The sequence below is a fragment of the Brachypodium distachyon genome, chromosome 1, assembly GCF_000005505.3.
Source record: "Brachypodium distachyon strain Bd21 chromosome 1, Brachypodium_distachyon_v3.0, whole genome shotgun sequence".
Classification (NCBI taxonomy): Eukaryota; Viridiplantae; Streptophyta; class Magnoliopsida; order Poales; family Poaceae; genus Brachypodium; species Brachypodium distachyon.
This window is the reverse complement of record NC_016131.3, coordinates 7,498,389-7,514,363: the sequence shown is the minus strand read 5'-3', so window position 1 is coordinate 7,514,363 and position 15,975 is coordinate 7,498,389. Positions and strand designations below refer to the sequence as shown.

The 15,975-nt window shown below is 50.9% G+C and overlaps 4 protein-coding genes across 7 annotated transcripts; all 4 read right to left on the bottom strand.

Annotated features, from left to right (window-relative positions):
• Positions 1–17: 17 nt before the first annotated feature.
• On the bottom strand, positions 18–2,371 carry LOC100822588. The gene is made up of 2 exons (XM_003559440.4): positions 1,978–2,371; positions 18–1,874 (listed from the first exon to the last, which is right to left on the bottom strand). The coding sequence occupies exons 1-2, from the start codon at positions 2,060–2,062 to the stop codon at positions 196–198; spliced, it is 1,764 nt and encodes a 587-aa protein (XP_003559488.1). The 5' UTR covers positions 2,063–2,371; the 3' UTR covers positions 18–195.
• Positions 2,372–3,345: 974 nt separating this feature from the next.
• Positions 3,346–4,856, bottom strand: LOC104581287 (cytosolic sulfotransferase 5). Its single transcript, XM_010232427.3, has one exon. It carries the CDS (start codon positions 4,681–4,683, stop codon positions 3,613–3,615), a length of 1,071 nt encoding a protein of 356 aa, XP_010230729.1. The 5' UTR covers positions 4,684–4,856; the 3' UTR covers positions 3,346–3,612.
• A 1,493-nt stretch (positions 4,857–6,349) lies between these two features.
• LOC100822805 (calcium load-activated calcium channel) lies at positions 6,350–9,586 on the bottom strand. 4 transcript variants are annotated; one of them, XR_002962032.1, is made up of 3 exons: positions 8,832–9,586; positions 7,079–7,140; positions 6,350–6,817 (listed from the first exon to the last, which is right to left on the bottom strand). XR_002962032.1 is itself a non-coding variant. In XM_024457210.1 (3 exons), exon 1 carries the CDS (start codon positions 9,436–9,438, stop codon positions 8,833–8,835), a length of 606 nt encoding a protein of 201 aa, XP_024312978.1. In that variant the 5' UTR covers positions 9,439–9,586; the 3' UTR covers positions 6,350–6,817; positions 7,131–7,140; position 8,832. The 4 variants fall into 4 exon arrangements, 3 of the variants coding, with proteins under 3 accessions (XP_024312978.1, XP_024312977.1, XP_003560514.1); XM_024457210.1 differs by having other exon boundaries at positions 7,131–7,140; XM_024457209.1 differs by lacking the exon at positions 7,079–7,140 and having other exon boundaries at positions 6,350–6,836.
• Positions 9,587–11,149: 1,563 nt separating this feature from the next.
• Positions 11,150–14,989, bottom strand: LOC100822278. The gene is made up of 3 exons (XM_003559439.4): positions 13,631–14,989; positions 12,788–13,070; positions 11,150–11,500 (listed from the first exon to the last, which is right to left on the bottom strand). Exons 1-3 carry the CDS (start codon positions 14,306–14,308, stop codon positions 11,457–11,459), a joined length of 1,005 nt encoding a protein of 334 aa, XP_003559487.3. The 5' UTR covers positions 14,309–14,989; the 3' UTR covers positions 11,150–11,456.
• Positions 14,990–15,975: the final 986 nt, after the last annotated feature.

Below are 15,975 nucleotides of genomic sequence, written 5' to 3'. Positions count from 1 at the left end.
CTTTACAAGCATGAATCTAATCAAACTCACAGATCAAATTATACAATCCAAGGCCATTGGAGGAGGTTACAGTCACTCGCTGACTCACAGTTTGTCTTACAAGCATGATTCTACTTCTGGTGTCAATTGTCATAGTGTTATGCCAATATAACAACTCACCAATGAAGTTTAACAATCTGAAAAGAAAAGTGATGCCTACCATCTTTCGTCCCCCTCCCACATATTCTTCTCCTTAGGCCCTGTCGGCCCTTCCTCCTTGGACAGCTCGTTTGGCATCTTGTTCAGTATGTTCTCGGCTGTATCCCTGAGCCCGCGAGGCAGACGCCCGACAATCCGCTCCATCCTCTTCCTCGAATTGTAGACCACCGTCGGCCCCCACTCCCGCATGTACTGCAGCCACTGTGGCTCGGCGACGACGCCGTCTCCGAGGTACTCGGCCGCCACGATCCTGTACTTGACGCTGGAGTCGACGAACAGCTTGCTCCGTGCGGCGTCGTTCCGTATGCCGATCCCGAGCGCCGCCGAGCCCTGCAGGTACACGGCGGGGTACGGGTAGCTGGCATGCCCGTTCCTGGAGGAGTACACTACCGGCCTGTTCCCCGCCGCGTACTCCAGCGCGGACGCGTCCACCCACCTCCCGCCGCTGTGCTGCGAGAAGTACACGGCCATGAGCTCCCCAGTGAAGTTGCTGACGCGCAGCGTGAAGTGCTCCCAGTCGCCGACGTGCTGCCCGGTCTTGCCGAGCGGGACGTTGAGCACGCCAAGCTTGAGCCTGGCCGGGCCGTTGAAGGGGCAGAACACCCACATGGCGACGTCGGTGCACGCGCCCCCCATGGCCGGCTTGACGTGCGCGTACAGCTCCGCGCTGCCGATGTCGCCACGGCAGACCGCTGCCCTTCTCTGGGTGTCCTGCGGCAGGTCGATCCAGTACTCCCCGTCGTTGCACCCGCCGCCCGGGAGGTTGGACCCCTCGCCGTCGATCTCCTCGCCCACGGCGTCGCACCCTCCTCCTTTCCTGTACAGCGACGCCCCGTTCTTGAAGTACCAGGAGACGGACGACGGCAGGTACACCTCTTTCGGGTGGAAGAAGACCGTTGGCCCGTAGTGCTGGATCACGGCGTGAAGCTGCTCCAGCGTCGGCATCGCCGACAGATCGAGCTCGACGTTATTCAGGCACGCGAGGCCCTGCTCGCGCAGCGTGGAGCAGCCGCCCACCACGGCGCAGCAGAAGGTCCCGGCGCCGATGCCCTTCTCTGACATCCCACGGCGCAGCGGCCTCACGCCACGCACGGCGAAGGCTTCGCCGGGCGACGAGGACGACGGCCGTGTGAGCTGCAGGTGGAGCAGCGAGCCGTGCGGCTCGCACTCGTCGGTGAGGTCGGTGCGGACGCAGCCGGCATCCTTCAGCGGCGGCTTGCCGGGATCCGCCGTGACGAGGAACCCGAGCGCCCGGTACCCCTCCGGCGGCACGGGGAGCCAGAAGTAGGCGTCGCTGCGGCCATAGCCAGAAGAAGAAGAAGAGCTCCTCCCCCCACCTGCAGCAGCACTGCCGCCGCTGGCATGGAAGGCCCAGAGGAGCTCGTAGTCCCGCGGCGCGCAGAGAGGCGGCTGCGTGGAACGTGGCGGGTGGTGCGCGCGCGCGGAGGCCTTGGCGACGAGGAGGTGGCCGTGGAGCGGGCGGCTGTCGGGCTGGCAGTAGTGGCCGAGCACGGAGAAGCCCTCGGGGACGGCCAGCGGCCTGTAGAAGGTGACGCTGCTTTTGCAGTCCCGACGCGGCGACGGCGACAGGGTGCAGATCCTCTCGAAGGAGGTGGCCGCGGCGAGCTCCAGCTCCCCGCCTCCCACGCACATCCTCCCCCGCGCAAATCCATTACCTGCAGCAACAGCAATGCCACGTCGGACCAACGCCCCATTGATAGGATGATTAAATAAAGAGAGGCGGAAGGCAATTCGAAGACGGGGAAAGGGTCAGGTCACCTTGTGGCCACGTCGGGAGGGGCTCGGCGAAGGAGAAGGGCTCCGGCGCGCCGGCGTCGGCGCGGCCGAAGAAGCGCGCCAGCATCGCTCGCTTCGCGTCGCGTCGAGTCCCAACCTGATTCCACTGGGTTTGTACGGTCGGGTCGTGTGTGTGTGTGTGTGTGTGTGTTAGGGCTGGAAACGGAACGCCAATCCTGATCAACTAACTACCGGAGGGGAGTGGAAACATCTATCTCATCGAGACGACAAGATCTGGACGGACTCCGGAGGGACGGGCGGAGTCACGGCGAGAGGATAGCAACACCCCCGTCGGCCCGTCCTGAACCCTGATGATGATTATGCCTCGCGCGCTGGCTGGGTTTGCTTTTGCTCCGGTGCCAAGTTAGGTTGATGCTGCACGGGGGCACACCGGGCCCGCGCCCAAGGAAAATGATGGTCCGTCCCTGCCTTGGTTGGTGGGAGTCCCTGCCCTTGCCTTTGCATTGGACGATGCAGCCCAAGTTCCCCATCGTGGGGACCTCTGCTTCCAGTGCGCGAGTGCGGTACACGGCGGCTGGATATGTTACCGACAGCTTTCTGCGGAGCTGCTGGCATGTCAATGTCGACAATGGAAGTTATAACTTTCTGCCATGCGAGCAGGCGAGCAGAGACAGGCGAGCGCGGCAAGTTGCAATGGCATTGGTGGGTCGTGCACAAATGTCAACAACTCAACAAGCATTGCACGGCAGACAATGAACAGGACGACAGGAGCGAGCAACCGAAGATAAATCGAGATCAATCAATTTGAAAAAATGGGAATTGATGACATCATATATAGTAGAATCAACAATCCACTCGCATATGCATAATCATATGAACATGCCCAAACACCAAAAGAAGATTTTCTAAAAAACGCACTAGAAAGAAACATCTGAAGAAGAAAGTTGAACGGTCATGCCATGTCCAAAGGGCGCATAACTGAGGCACCTGGAGATGACTTCTGAGAGACTGAGAAAGAAAGCATGAATCATCCATCATCAGCAATTCAGTTCACTTTTGACCATGGAAAGAACATGCTCCAGAAAGTCAAGGGGCCCGGAACAGAATTCAAGCAAGTCCATCAGGGTGTTTCAGGAAAACCAAATACAATGGTAGACTGAAACTAAATATATTGATCACATGAGCAAATAACTCAGAGTGGTGATTGGTATAGTACAGTGCATCTGCATTTACTGCAATGACATTTATCAGTGGTCTACGCAGAAAGTTATAAGATTATCACCCAAGTACAAATATAATTATTCTAGCCAATAATAGTAACTTGCAAGTTTAATTCTAGATTTACCCCCACGAACAAAAGGATCAAACCCAAGGCAAAGGATGCAGCAATTAACAACTTCATTTTCCCTAAGACAGAAAAATGCTTAATGAATAGTACAATACAGTACATGATGAATGAGTTGTCTTTCCGATCTTGTAAACATGAATTTGAAGATCAAATATTACACGGATTTATAATACAACTTCATAATAACGATAAAAACATTTAAATTTATTTTTCACACTCCATTCAGATTTGCACACAATATTCCCCCTCATTTGCACTCAACGTTTATTGAGATGAAAATCGACGAATTGACGTGCGCCTTCCTCGGTTCACGGGAAAGTGAGCCCCGTGCCTCGAAATTTCTCCGCGACGATATCGTCCATGCGGCGTGCCATCTCCGGCGTCATGTGGTTCACCCAGTCGCCGGCCACTCCCTTCCGGAAGAGGGACTTGTTTGGGAAGTTGATGTAGGGCAGGTGGCCGCTCTTGTTGGCCTCCAGGCTCCTCATGTTGTCGAGGTTGCACAGCTCGACGATGGCGTGAACGACGCCGGCCTCCTCCTCCGCGTCGGAGAACGGGAGCCCGACGAAGCGCGCCAGCTTCCTGACATTGTCCGCGGGGTCACGCAGCAGCTCCTCGTACCGCAGGAAGAGCACGTTGTCCGGCGTAGCGGCGCTCGCGCGCCAGTAGCCGAGGATGTGGTCCCAGAACGGCCCGCTGGACCGGCCGGCGCAGAAGGACTCGAAGGTGTCGGCGAACGAGAGCTCAGGGCAGAGCACCCGACGGAAATGCCACAGGGAGACGGCCATATCCTTGGGCTCCCTGCAGATGTAGACGACCCTGCACCCGCCACCGCCGGCGCCGGCGCCGGACGAAGCCGGCGGCGCGGCGCGCGGCAGCATGGCGAGCGGCATGTGCGTGAACATGAGACGCGGGGACGGGAGCGCGTCGAGCACGGCCTCCCGGCCTTGGGCGAAGAACAGGTCCATGAAAGGGGCAACATGATGCGGGTTGAGGCGGAGCAGCGGGTGGTCGGCGCCGGCGGGCGGGTAAGCGCGGCGAGCCATGGCGGCGAACGTCAGCGCGATGAGCCACGTGGTGCCGCACTTGGGCATGCTGGCGACGACCACGTCGTCCGGGCGGGGCTCGAAGCGTTGCTGGAGAGCGACGGCCCCCGGGACCAGCCTCTCGTGCAGCCAGAAACCCTGATACAGACGGAGCTTGAATAACTGGACGCCGGGCAGCACCGTGCTCGGCAGGGAGGAGACCAGAGCGTCGTGATCTTCCGGAGACGTCCTCTCCGGCACCTGGTGGAGGACATCGTCTTCAAAGTCCTTGAATGGGACGGGGCCTGCTGCCCTGCTGGAGCACTTGTGACTTGTTGCGTTACTCGACGCCATTGATGCGCTGCAGCACTTGCAAGAGATTGATCAAGGATGAAAGTGCTCGTCGGCATATGTTGTATCTGACGCTATAAATAGAACAACACGTAGTAGTTGGTTGATGCCCCACAAGACGGAAGCGAACTTGGCAAGGCAACTCGTCCACTGTATACGGGCATGGCAGCACATGCACAAGATGACAAGTTCTTTTGCCTGATTGCCTGATATTTTTCCTCACATAGATAGCTTCGTTATCTTGAAGAACGCATGGATCGCATGGTCAATAAAATAACATCTAAGCTTGAATGGATGTGTTAAGTTGTGATCCAAATTCAGAAGGCGAACTTCTGAAGGAGCGGAGGGGAGGCGCGTCGCATCTCTTACTTAACGGTCAACTAACGGTTGCGGCATATTTGTACCACCATGCAAAATTTGAGTGACAAATTTGAAATCAGAAATCCTAAGTGGCATTATTTGGGCATCTGCGCAAAGTTTGAGTGGCAAATATGAAATTCTCTCAAAATAAAGAAAAAGGCGAAAGGCAAAAAAAAACAGACGAAGAAGGTCAACTTGTGGCCTCGTTGGGAGGGAATCAGCGAAGGAGAAGGGCTTCGGCGTCGGCTCCTCCGGCGCGCCGGCATCGTAGCGGCTGAAGACGCGCCGCAGCATCTCGCGTTCGCGTCGAGTCCCCAACCGATTGGATTGGATTTGTAGGGTCTGGTCGTGTGTGCGCTAGCCAGAATGGGATGGTGTGCCCACGCTAACCCAGATCAACTAAGAGCATCCCCAACAGATGACGTAAAATAGGGTTTGTGCCCAAAAACCATTTTTTAGGACACGAGAGGCCAAAAACGTCACTCCAACAGATGTTGTATAGCTACCATGTGCCCTATAATTTTAAGGCATGCCCCAAAAAACTGAGGCAAGTGATGTATATTTGCATCACTCGATAGGGCTGCACTATCCTTTTCCTCCCCACGTGCGAAGGTAACTGCCACTGAATTTTCAACCGCGCAAACCCCCGCCACTTACAGCCCACCTCCGTAACCACCGCCGGAGCGACCAAAAGATAAGGAAAAGGCCCGCCGCCGTTGTTCCCCACCATCTACCAGACTCGGCCCCCGCTCGCCATGGCCGGAGCGCCGCCCCTCGTCCCCCGCCCACCTCTTCTCTCTTCTCAGGCAACCTCGGCTCCACCGCCGCCATCTCCTCCTCCGACGCCAGCGATCGCTGCTCCCCTCCCTCGCCAGCCATCACCTGATCCGACTGCCCTGGGCTCGGCCGCCCTTGGCCTCGGTACGTTCTCGCCATGGAGAGGCCAAGGTAGGTCAATGCTACACGGGGACGGGGGGCGCGGCCAAGGAAAATGATGGTCTGTCCCTGCCTTGGTTGGTGGGAGTGGGATTTCAGGGCAATACCCTGCCCTCGCCCTTCGATTGGATGACGCATCCTATGTTTCCCCATCGCGAGTGCGGTACACAGCGGCTATATGTTACCGACAGCTTTCTGCCTAGCGGCTGGTACCGCACTTGTATGTCAATATCGACAACGAAAGTTGAAATTTTCTGTGACGAGTGCAGTCAAGCAGAGACAGGCGAGCGCCGCAAGTTGCAATTGCATTGGTTCGTGCACAAATGTCAACAACTCAACAAGCAAAGAAGCATTGCACGGCAGACAATGAACAGCGAGCAACCGAAGTTACAGCTTGTTATCGATCAATTCAGAAGAACAAGAACAAGACGAGATATGAAACTCTCGCCCGATGCCCGTCGCAACTTGCATCACGATAGAGATTCAAATCAATCAATGCGAGAGAACGGCTGACGATGAAACAAAAACTATACGAGAGTTCAAGGTCAGACTGCACCAATTACTTGGCTGGTAGCAGGCGCGACCTTCGTGTTCATGATCCAGCCTGCCTACAGACAGAACAAAACAAATCGGTTCGTGTCCGCGTATCATGGGTGTGCGAAACCAGACCCAGGAACTGGTGAGTTGGGGAAAAATGAATCGGACGGGATTTATCATTACAGAATCTTGTTGAGTATTACTCCTCTCCCCTGATCGACCTTGTTATTTGTTCCATCCTTTGGGGTGACTCCTTCCTGAGGTTGAGATCAAGCGCCATGACAAGGTATGTATATAGACCAGGCTGCAACAAAAGAAGGGGACTGTAGAAGTTAGAGACAGGCTTTGCAGATCAAGTAGCTGGAGAGGAAACACTGTTTCCACTTTGTACAACAAGACATAGCAAAACATTCAGCTGAAGCTAAAAGGGTGAGAAAAACTGAGCCAACAAAGAAATATGGAGATCTACAACATGGAGTGTCAAGTCGCTGTCCTAACTCAACTTTATTTGCTGCAACTGCAACATTCTGAACTGCTGCATGCATGCTTCAATGCAAAAACTCACGTGTCTAATCAAAGATCATCTTGAATCCCCACCCCCACCTTACCACTCGTACCTGTGGGCGGCTGTGAACATACGAAATAATGAGGAACTTAGCCTTCGTTCTGACCAAGAGGTACCACTTTCCCTATCTCATTAGGTGCTGAAACGGGAATGGATTATGGATGACATCACATATAGTAGAATCAACAATCCACTCACATATGCATAATCATATGGACATGCGCAGACACCAAAAGAAGACTTAATAAAACACATACTAGAAATAAACATCTGGAAGAATAAAGTTGAACGGTCATGCCATGTCCCAAGGGCCCATAATTGAGGTATCTGGAGATGACTTATGAGAAAGAAAGCATGATTCATCCATCATCAGCAATTAAGTTCACTTTTGATCATGCAAAAGAACATCTCCAGAAAGTCGAGGGGCTCGGGACAAAATTCAAGCAAGTCCATCAGGGTGTTTCAGGAAAACCAATAATACAATTGTATGACTGAAACTAAATATATTGATCACATGAGCAAATAACTCAGAGTGGTGATTGGTATAGTATAGTGTATCTACTGCATTTACTGCAATGATATTTATCAATGGTCTACCCAGAAAGTTACTCCCTCCGTCCCATATTAAGTGACTCAAATTTGTCCAAATATGGATATATCTATACCCAAAAAGCGTCTAGATACATGTAATATTTCGTCACTTAGTATGAGACGGAGGGAGTATAAGATTATGACCTTAAAACTAAATGATGGTATGACTGAAACTAAATATATTGATCACATGAGGAAATTACTCAGAGTGGTGATTGGTATATAGTACAGTGTATCTACTGCATTTACTGCAATGATATTTATCAATGGTCTACCCAGAAAGTTATAACAGTATGACCTTAAAAATAAATATATTGATCAGTGAGTAATAGTTCGAGTGGTGATTGGTATGGTTAAGTGTATCCAAAGTATATCAACACAAAACTGTATTATCCATTAAGAGTTGCCATAGAAAATGACATTATTCTCACTAACTTTTGAATATAGCATCAACATCACGAAAGGCACTGTATTCTCTATTCCCTTGATACCGTGATTCCATGAGGCGATTCCATGATCCAACACATTATGAAGCTTAACTACTAATACGCAATCAACAGCAGTGGCATGCTCTGCTTGAAGAAGACTAGTTCTCCTGCTTCTACAACTTGTACAGTCATATACTCTTCGCCTCTAGTACCAAGACAATGAGGAAAACTAGCTCAGACTGTTTATATTCTTGGCCTCTAATCTAGAACGTAGACATAACTGTTTCAAAATGCTTTGTGCATCATGACACTGAAGCACACTTCTGGATTCCTTAGTTTATCAAACTTAAATAATGCTAATGATTCAAGTTAAATACAATGCTAAAGATGCATTACACGATTCACGTGCCTTAATAAACCTCACCCAAGTACACAGATAATTATTCTAGCCAATAATAGTAACTCGGAAGTTTAATTCTAGATTTACCCCCACCAACAGAAGGATCAAACCCAAGGATGCAGCATTTAACAACTTCAGTTTTCCCTAAGTGCTCACTCGATTCTAATAGGATAGTAAAGTCCACGAATCTAATGAAACCGTCACGCACTTATCACCCAGATGCGTCCAGAAATCCAATCATAACAACAACCAAGCCATGTTTGTATCAGTAGATCCAGGACGCAAGCAGTAAATCTAACAGCAGAAAAATTAGAGCAAAGGATGGATTTGGTACCTCAATTGACTTTGGGATCGGGCATGGGGAAGAGGCCCCCGCCGGCGGCGGCGGCTGCACGGGGCGGCGTGAAGCCGAGCAGCTTCTGGAGATTGGTCCGGATGCTCATGGAGCAGAGGAAGTAGAGGAAGACCATGGCGCAGTCGGTGGGGTCGGTCCCGGGCAGGCCGCGGTGGCTCATCCGCTGCACGAGCGGCACGGGCGCGAAGGGCAGCTTGGCGACGGCGCGGCCCTCGAAGAGCGAGTTGAGGAGGCCGAATACGACGAAGAGCACGGCGGCGACGACGGCGCCGGACTTGAGCTTGGCGAGCGAGAGCTCCCGCGCGGCGTCCTTGAGGCTGGTCTCGACGCGGTCCATCTTCTTGGCCCGCGAGGAGGAGGAGGAGCCGGCGGGCTGGGAGGAGGCGCCTTCGCCGCCGGAGGAGGTGGACTTCATGGAGTCGAGCTTGCGGGAGTGGCGCTCGATGGAGAGGCGGAGGGAGTTGTAGGTGGCGGTGCGGTAGATGAGGAGCCAGGAGATGGCCTCGCAGAGCACGGCCGTGGCGCCCGAGATGGCCACCACCGACAGGCTGTCGCCGTAGCGCAAGGAGGAGAGCGCCGAGGCCATCTCTTCTGGAATTCGCTGCCGCGGCCGGCCGGCGTGAGGCGGACGGTAGGGGGAGAGACGGAGAGATCTCGATTTGGCTGCGGAAAGCACCGTGTTCGGGGCTGCCGCGATGTAGTTTTGGAGGCAGTTGGCTGTTTGTGCGCGTGCGGTCCGACCCGGCCGTGTGCGCTATGGAGACCGTAGGAGTCTGACATGTGGGCATGCTTGGGGAGGACTGGATCACTGGAGGAGGTTTCTTTTGATGAGAGGTTTTTCTTCGGGGCTTCAAAGTTGATGAGAGATGAACTCACGATTCACGAACGCTATCTTTACCTTCGGGAGGAATAATTTAGAGACAGAAAAAATGCTGTAAATTAATAAAGAGGTGTTTTAGTGGTAAAAAAAATTTGTTTGCCTCCAGAGTACTGGACTTTGATTTGCAGATTGTAATCGAATTCCAAATAGTAGACATAACCATCTTGATTGAAAAAGTCTATGGCTCCTGATTCTACCGGTATGTCCACGGAGAAATTACATTATCGACTGGCACACATGTGCCGGTTAGATTTCTCCTATCTTTATATACACACCGGGTCAATCCTTATGTGTTGCCGCGGAAAATTTCATTTACATATCCTAACGTGATGTTAGCAACAAATTATAACAATATGATCAAATACAAAAGAAATATGAATATTGTAGGAAAAATAATTTTATCATCCATAACATATATAGGAGTAATTTTGATCTACGTGAACATTCACAACTTCAGCAAAAACGAAAAGGCGAAGCTTAGGAAAACCTGAATACTCGCAGTTATGAGAAAGATCAACATACATATCATGAAAATATGGGTACTTGGTAAAATATTTATATACAACGTGGAGATGAAAAGTCCTATGAGCTAAAAGGTTGAATTGTCGAAGGAGCGACATAAATTAATTGCTAGTGGAGTGCAACACATGATGTGGATGGTGATGTGGACATTTTGCATGTATATGATGTGGACACTTCACATGTACAGCTTGGAAACATTAAATGCATTATAGTGGGGATTCACTTTCCGGAGATTATAGATTCATGGAATTCTGACGTCAACCCCGCGGCCCCGCCATTCGCGGAGAACTAGGGCCTCTTTGATTCGCAGGATTTCAAAAACACAAGCAATAAGAATAGGAAAAAGAAAAGATTTGAATGTCATGGCATGTTGAATCCTACAAGAATTCAAAATAAAAGAATGTTCAGTAAAAGTTGTTTGATTGCACCACAGAAAAAATACAGATTTTGCTTGAAGTATTATGTGCTACTCAGTACTCATAGTTATCATAGGGAGAAAGGAAATTTTCATGAGGTTAGACCTTGTGGAATTTTTTTTCTTTGGAATAGCATGCAAACTAGTTCACAGAAAATATTCCTATTGATTTCAAATCCTGCAAATAAAACGAGCTATAAAGAAACCCTGAAAGTTTCTACGGTATGAAATTCCTTCGAATCAAAGAGGCCCCTAATTGGCATTATGGTGTGACGGCTAAGACGAGCTAAGGATTCCTAGGGTCGCCGATTGCTGAGTCTTTGGGTGTTCGTTTATACTCCGTATTTAACTACAGAAATCGGTGTGGAAAAGGATATTTTCAGCAAAACCTGAAAAGTCGGAGTGCTAACACAGCCTGCAATGTTTCCGCTAACAAATGGGAATTGACTACTCTCAGAAGGCATCAAACACTCGATCTGGAACTGAGAAATGTAGTACTGTATGAACAATTCTATCAACAACTAACAGAGTACTAGCAAATCGAGCAGCATGTTTAATTTCTCTGAAGTTCCAAAAGACAACAGAACAAAACTTCATCGTCTTGGCCATGTTTCGTAACTGACTACATATATCGTAGAACTAACAGTACGACTATGAAGTATGAACTGTTCAGAGAAACAAAGGGGAACTGCTAATCCTTGTCAGGCCATCACTCTGCAGTAAAATTGAGGAGGCCTTGACAGTGCTGTCCAGGGGAAGAACTGTTGGCTGATCCTATCCTTCTCTTCTACTGCTCAGCATGAAGATCCGGAAAACGCAGCCGGTCGTGCCCTGGAGCCAAGTGATCGAAGTGAGAGGTCAGAAACAGAAAGCTAAAACATCTACTCAAAGCTCAGGATGTAGTGCAGATAAGATGAGCACTGAGACATTATCATATGACTAAAAGCTCACTCGTGACATATGCACATGAGAACATAAGTGAAATGACATAAAGAGGAGTCTATTTCAGAAAGAGTTTGGCATTTAAGATTACCTAAGTAGAACACCATGGCAGAGTATGAAATTACGAATGAAAGGAACCGCAGATTGTGCATTGATAATAGATTAAGTTTGTGCATGTTAATATTTCCTCTGGATCTAGTATAGCATGAAACCAGGTAACTGCAAAATTATGCTGCGCATCATTTGATACAGAAATATTTGAGCTAGCCGTGGCCCGTGTATCAGCACAAGCTATTTACTATCCCCTCCATTCCTAAATATGAGATGTTCTAGTTTTGTCCGAAGTCAAACTTTTTAAAGTTTCACCAAATTTATAGATAAATCTACCAACATTTACAACTCTAAATTTGTTTCCTTACATCCATCATGATACATATTTTATATTGAACATGTTAGTACATTTTTCTATAAGTTTGGTCAAACTTTAAGAAATTTGACTTAAAGCAAAACTAGAACATCTTATATTTAGAAACTAAGGTGGCATTAGCATTTTACATACATCTGTATCTTTTTTTAGGAAACATGCATCTGTATCTATAAACTGGCCAGCTGGATGCCTTTGACAATCAATGCACTTTAAACTACTGCAGCTCCAGAAGGCAACTAAACTGAATATTTGCTGCCACTACCAGCATATACTTTGAACCCGAACGCACGTCAAACGAGATGATCGAACATGGGAAAACTGAAATATTTAACATCTGCTGGCCACTAATAGTTATTTTATGTTTTGAAGACCACAGGGCACAGAATAATATATCAAGTAAATAAAATTCAAGAACAGAGGTGGGTGTTCATCCATTGAAATAGTATTTTTAATCGATCAATAATTTCACAGTGCTTATGTCAATTTATCTTTATGTACCATAGTGTAAATAGAGGAATTATATTTTATTGACAACTTTACGCGATCGCATACCAATTTATTTTTCCCATTAAGCATTAAAATATCATATGCCATCTACACAACAAAGTCAAAACCGAAAGATATCAAATGAACGACCTAGATTCTTGATCCTAATTTGCCGATTGTACCTCAAAAGAAGAGGCATAGTTCAATATTCCAACAGAAGAACAAACGTGCAAACTACTACAGAACGGAAGTACAATTCCCACCTGGTGTGCCAACCTTGAACACCACGATGTCAACGGGGTCGTCTCTATGGGGCAAGTCGGTGAGCAGAAGGGTGGGCTGCCCAAGGTTGCCCGCCTGAATGAAGAGGGTGATGTCTTGGAAGTTGATACCATTGCCCAGCCGACGTGCCAATTCATTGCCCATCTCCATTAGACTCCTGCCGTAGAACGGGACAATCACCCAGTCCCGGCCATTGGTGCTCCCGTTATCATCTGCCAGGATGTAACTAACTTCCATAAACTCCGCAGAGCCCAGGCACCATGTCTGCACATGCAAATTGCACAAGAATTCTTAGGTGACAGAAAGCACGGCATAAATGACACACATGATCGATCCTCTAATTAAGAATAACTCAATTCACAAAATTAGAAACTGAAGCAAGAAGGGTACTACTTCTGTTTCAAAGGTTGCTTTGCAGCACTAACAGGGAAATCTCTTTGTATCTAATATTAACTGCTCCACCTACAAAATTAGGTACCATCAAAGGACCCAATCATCATATTTAAGCAAGGAACTCCTAAAATAATAATTAAGCCGGGATCACTCTCTTTGTATCAGTCTCTTTGTAGTACTAGTATTGTTGCGCAATAGTACTACAAAGATTAGGTGCAGGCCTATGTTGCGCAATACTACTCGTCTTCAACCAAAAGTTGGTCGGTCACGATAAGACCGGTTCTATTGAAGCAAATGGAATAGAAGCGGTATATAAACAGCACTTGTTTGTCGGAAATGATCGATCCCAAAGAAAAAGCGTCCGATGAGAACACGATTTTCAGAACCACCAAGAGTCGTGCAAGGAAGAAGCGGGTGAAGAACGAGCTTACAATATTGGCGCCTCCTGGTCGCAGCTGGTACGGTGGCCTTTCCACCCTGAGGGGAATGACCTCAACCTCCCACTCCATCATGGAGGTGACGCGGGTGCGATTGATGGCCTCGACGGTGACGCACCTGTGCCAGCGGCGGTACCGGCCGTTGGCCCGGAGCGCCCCGAGGTTGGCCGACGTGCCGTGGAGCAGCACGACGCTGCCCTTCTTCCCCGGGGTGGTCCACCACATGACGTGCGTGTCCTCCGGCTCGTCGAAGACGCACTGCGCGGCGCTCCAGCCGACGTGGCCGGGGCGCGGCTGGGCGCGCGTGACGGCGAGGTGCCGGCCGTAGGCGCCGCGGAGCAGGGCGTGGTAGGACGTCTTGGTCTCCACGATCTGCACGACCCACGCCGTGTTGACCATGCCGCGGCGGTGGTCGACGGAGACGCCCCGCCCGGTCTCGTCGGCGAAGAGGTAGCCCCCGCGGCCGCGGTTGAAGAGCCGCACGTATTGGCCGTCCTGGAACGGCGCGACGCCCATCTGGACCCTCACCGCCGCCCTCGCCCAACTGGACTCTCCGCGGGCCGCCGCGCCGCCCGATGAACTGGACGCGCCGCCGCCCGCCGCCCTCGATGAACCTGAGATTCCGCCGGCCGCCACCTCTGAAGACGACGAAGACGAGGAGGACGATAACATGCCTCGGGAATTAACCGGATCGCGCGCCGCACGGGCTCTCCCCTTTCCTCCTGGCTAACAACAGCGAGGGAGGGAGGGAAGAGGGAGAGAGAGAGACGATGACTCGATGAGCCGATGAGGATTAAGGGGATCGAATGTTTGTTGTTGCGGGGGGGCGGCGGTTATCGCTGTAGCGCCAAGGCGGGGGCGTTTAAATAAGCTCCCCGCACGAGGAGGAGGAAGGGCGGCGAATCCAACGCGCTGGCTCCGTTCTCTGACATGCGGGCCCGAGAGGCCGGCCGCGCCGCGTGGCCCCCAACTGGCTTGCCGAGGAAGAAGTTGACCGCGTCGACGAGAACCCGAGCCCCGGCCGCCGCCTCTCCGTCGTTCCTCGCCGCCGGCGAGGGTGCTCTCCGGCTTCCCCGGGCGCCGTCGTGACCATGGTGCCGCGCGCGGACGCCCTCACCAAGGCCTCGCCCGACCGCCGCGTGCGGCGTGGGTCTCAGGATCGATCGATCTGTTGGCACCGTGCCGCGGGGGAGTGGAGCGAGGCGGCACGCCGGCAGCCGGACCAAGGAAGGAGAGAGAGGGGGGAGGGCGTGGTGGACGGGGGGTGGGTAGTTGTTGAGGGGTGGTTGCCTTGCCTGCCCTGATTAGCGCACGGAGCGAGAGGGAGACCGGAGGAGGAGAGTACTACTGGCAGGCGACGGAGACGCTGCTTGAACCGCGCTTGATGGATGGAACGAACACGTTGCAGGTGGCGACAGCAGTGGGCCTTCTCGGACTACGGTGAAAGGGACAGGCCACGATCGTGCTCTTTGGAGTTGCAACGAACGGAGGATCGGGTTACTTGTTGCCGGGTCAAAGTCCAAGGTCCTGTCGCGTTCGTTTGTGTGCTTGGAAATTTGGAATTTGGATGGAAGAACGCACGGCACTTGTTTTTCTGGTGGGTCATCAAAACGAACTGATCACGCTCAAAACCGAATCCGACCGGTGCATGGGTCCTAACCAGACACGGCCACGGGACCAATTCCAATAGCCTATATAGCTAGAGCGACGAGGCGGAGGAGACGAAAAACCCATGTTGCCTCAGCTTCCAGTCGTGGTCGTGAGAAAGGTGGACCAAGGTCAACGGGACGTGTCTCGCGTGTCAACCCCGTCCGTCGATCCGTACAAAGATGTTTACGTCCAACACCCTCTCATAGCCTATCGATACGAGAAGAATCGTGAGCTTTTACGACGTCACGAAGAAACCCGACACATGTACGACCAAGAAGGACATGTCTTGAAGTATTTTACGCTCTAGTTTCTTTCCTAGGATTTAGGATCGGAGAAAGTATCAATTATGGAAATCCGAGAAGTTGTCTCACTAACATGTTATACACGGTCACCAGATATTGCAAAAATAAGTACGGTCAATTCCCGTGACAAGTGAAAAAAAATCGGCAAGACGTGGTGTTCCATTGCCTGCCAGTGCCGTGGCCCATGGTACAGTTGCTGGACGGGGAAGTGGCTGGGTAAGAGTGACTCTAGCAGTTACCGAACCCAGCCGATCCGAACTGGCCGCGTTCGGTTCAACTGAATCCCAATTTTCAGAACAACAATAGTTTGCGCAGATCAGTTACCGATCTCAAATCTGAACTTTTTGAAAATGTCATTCGTGCGTTCATACAAACATACTAGAAACA

Bases quoted from the DNA above. Each gene is read 5' to 3' on its own strand.
- LOC100822588 (XM_003559440.4), bottom strand. From the start codon at position 2,062: ATGCTGGCGCGCTTCTTCGGCCGCGCCGACGCCGGCGCGCCGGAGCCC. The intron at 1,875-1,977 runs GTGACCTGACCC...CTGTTGCTGCAG, and splicing joins CCTCCCGACGTGGCCACAAG to GTAATGGATTTGCGCGGGGG.
- LOC104581287 (XM_010232427.3), bottom strand. From the start codon at position 4,683: ATGGCGTCGAGTAACGCAACAAGTCACAAGTGCTCCAGCAGGGCAGCA.
- LOC100822805 (XM_024457210.1), bottom strand. From the start codon at position 9,438: ATGGCCTCGGCGCTCTCCTCCTTGCGCTACGGCGACAGCCTGTCGGTG.
- LOC100822278 (XM_003559439.4), bottom strand. From the start codon at position 14,308: ATGTTATCGTCCTCCTCGTCTTCGTCGTCTTCAGAGGTGGCGGCCGGC. The intron at 13,071-13,630 runs GTAAGCTCGTTC...TTGCATGTGCAG, and splicing joins GACCAGGAGGCGCCAATATT to ACATGGTGCCTGGGCTCTGC. The intron at 11,501-12,787 runs GTGGGAATTGTA...ACTTGGCTCCAG, and splicing joins GTTCAAGGTTGGCACACCAG to GGCACGACCGGCTGCGTTTT.